Source organism: Ursus maritimus, unplaced genomic scaffold (assembly GCF_017311325.1).
Source record: "Ursus maritimus isolate PB19 unplaced genomic scaffold, ASM1731132v1 scaffold_26, whole genome shotgun sequence".
NCBI lineage: Eukaryota > Metazoa > Chordata > Mammalia > Carnivora > Ursidae > Ursus > Ursus maritimus.
In genome coordinates, this window is record NW_024425119.1 from 40,345,017 (window position 1) to 40,346,462 (window position 1,446).

The 1,446-nt window shown below is 58.0% G+C and overlaps 1 protein-coding gene across 1 annotated transcript in view; it reads left to right on the forward strand.

Annotated features, from left to right (window-relative positions):
- Positions 1-1,446, forward strand: part of ASIC1 (acid sensing ion channel subunit 1) — a 21,380-nt gene that overhangs the window by 481 nt on the left and 19,453 nt on the right. Inside the window, exon 2 of the mRNA XM_040641919.1 lies at positions 655-850. Within this exon, the coding sequence (XP_040497853.1) occupies positions 655-850 (196 nt within the window). The remainder of the gene's footprint in view (positions 1-654; positions 851-1,446) is intronic.

Consider the following 1,446-nt stretch of genomic DNA (forward strand, 5'->3'; position numbering starts at 1 on the left):
CCCCCCCCCCCCCCCCCCCCCCGCTAGCTGGGCCGGAGGAGTTGCATGCATCCCAGCTCCTGGTTACCCCCATCAGGGTGCTTGCCTCTTGAAACCCACCGTAGACCCCAGAACCACCCTGTCTCCCAGGCCCCCCCCAAACTTGCCACTCACAGCAAAGGAATTGGGGTACTGATGAGCAATGCGGTTAAGGGCACCCAGTCTCTGATTCCAGCATAGTTCCGAACAGCTCGGCCCCTACCCAGCCTGAGCTGTGAGACATCAGCAGCCCCTCTGGAGTGATCTTTGCCACCCTCGTGGCACTGTCTTGATCTCCTCACTGGAGGGATGGGGGCAGACCATCTTTAAAGGATGGAGACTGTAGTACACAAGACAGGTCTTGCCTTGATCTCTCTGCCCACCGCTCCCGTATTACCCATGCAGCTACTGCAGATCCTACTGTCTTCTCAGACCCCATGGGCCGGTCCTCTGGACACACCCAGCTCTCCTGTGCCTGTGCCCAGGCCTGATCCCCGGGGCTGATGGCTGCCCTCCTCCCTGCCTCCCTCCCCCTCCTCCTCCCCCGCCAAGGTTGGGTATGGGACCCTGGAGGCCAAACGGAGGCAGGGACGGAAGGTCATGCTGATCCACTCACCGCTCGCCCCTGGGCTCCAGGTATGAGATACCGGACACACAGATGGCAGATGAGAAGCAGCTGGAGATCCTGCAGGACAAGGCCAACTTCCGCAGCTTCAAGCCCAAGCCCTTCAACATGAGGGAGTTCTACGACCGTGCAGGGCATGACATTCGAGACATGCTGCTCTCCTGCCACTTCCGGGGGGAGGTCTGCAGCGCTGAAGACTTCAAGGTGGTGAGTGAGTCCCCTGGTGTGGGGCAGGACCCGGAGGAGAAGGAGGAGGAGAGGATTAGGACCCAGCGGCCTCCCATCAAGCTTGCTACTCCCGGAGAGGAAGCTGCGTGTCTCTGGGGTTTGCTTCTGTCAGGAGGGCTTTGGTTTAGCGCAGGGGTTCGTTTGCTCTGTGTGAGGGCCTCAGCATCAGCCTCGTGTCCACATGACAGGAAAGAGCTCGTTCAGGGCACAACACACAGAGGTGGACACACACACACACACACACACACACAGAGCCTGGCGTGACCCCCACCCCACCCAGGCTTACCTTTTGGGCCAAAGGTGTCAGAGCTGGACGTGATGGTGGGTAAGCTGCAGCCCTGTTACTTGGAATGAGGTCCAGGACCACCATTGCCTGAGATGGAAGGAACCGCAGGACTTAGCCAACCCACTTCCCAGGCCTATTGAATCAGAATTTGCATTATAACAGGTGATTGGAATTTAAGTTTGAGAAGCATGGTGAAACCTGGGGAAAGGGAAGCTTTCTCTTACATAGCTAGACAGGTAATTCTCTCTGTGCCACCCACACACACACATGCATACTGTCTGATTGTGTT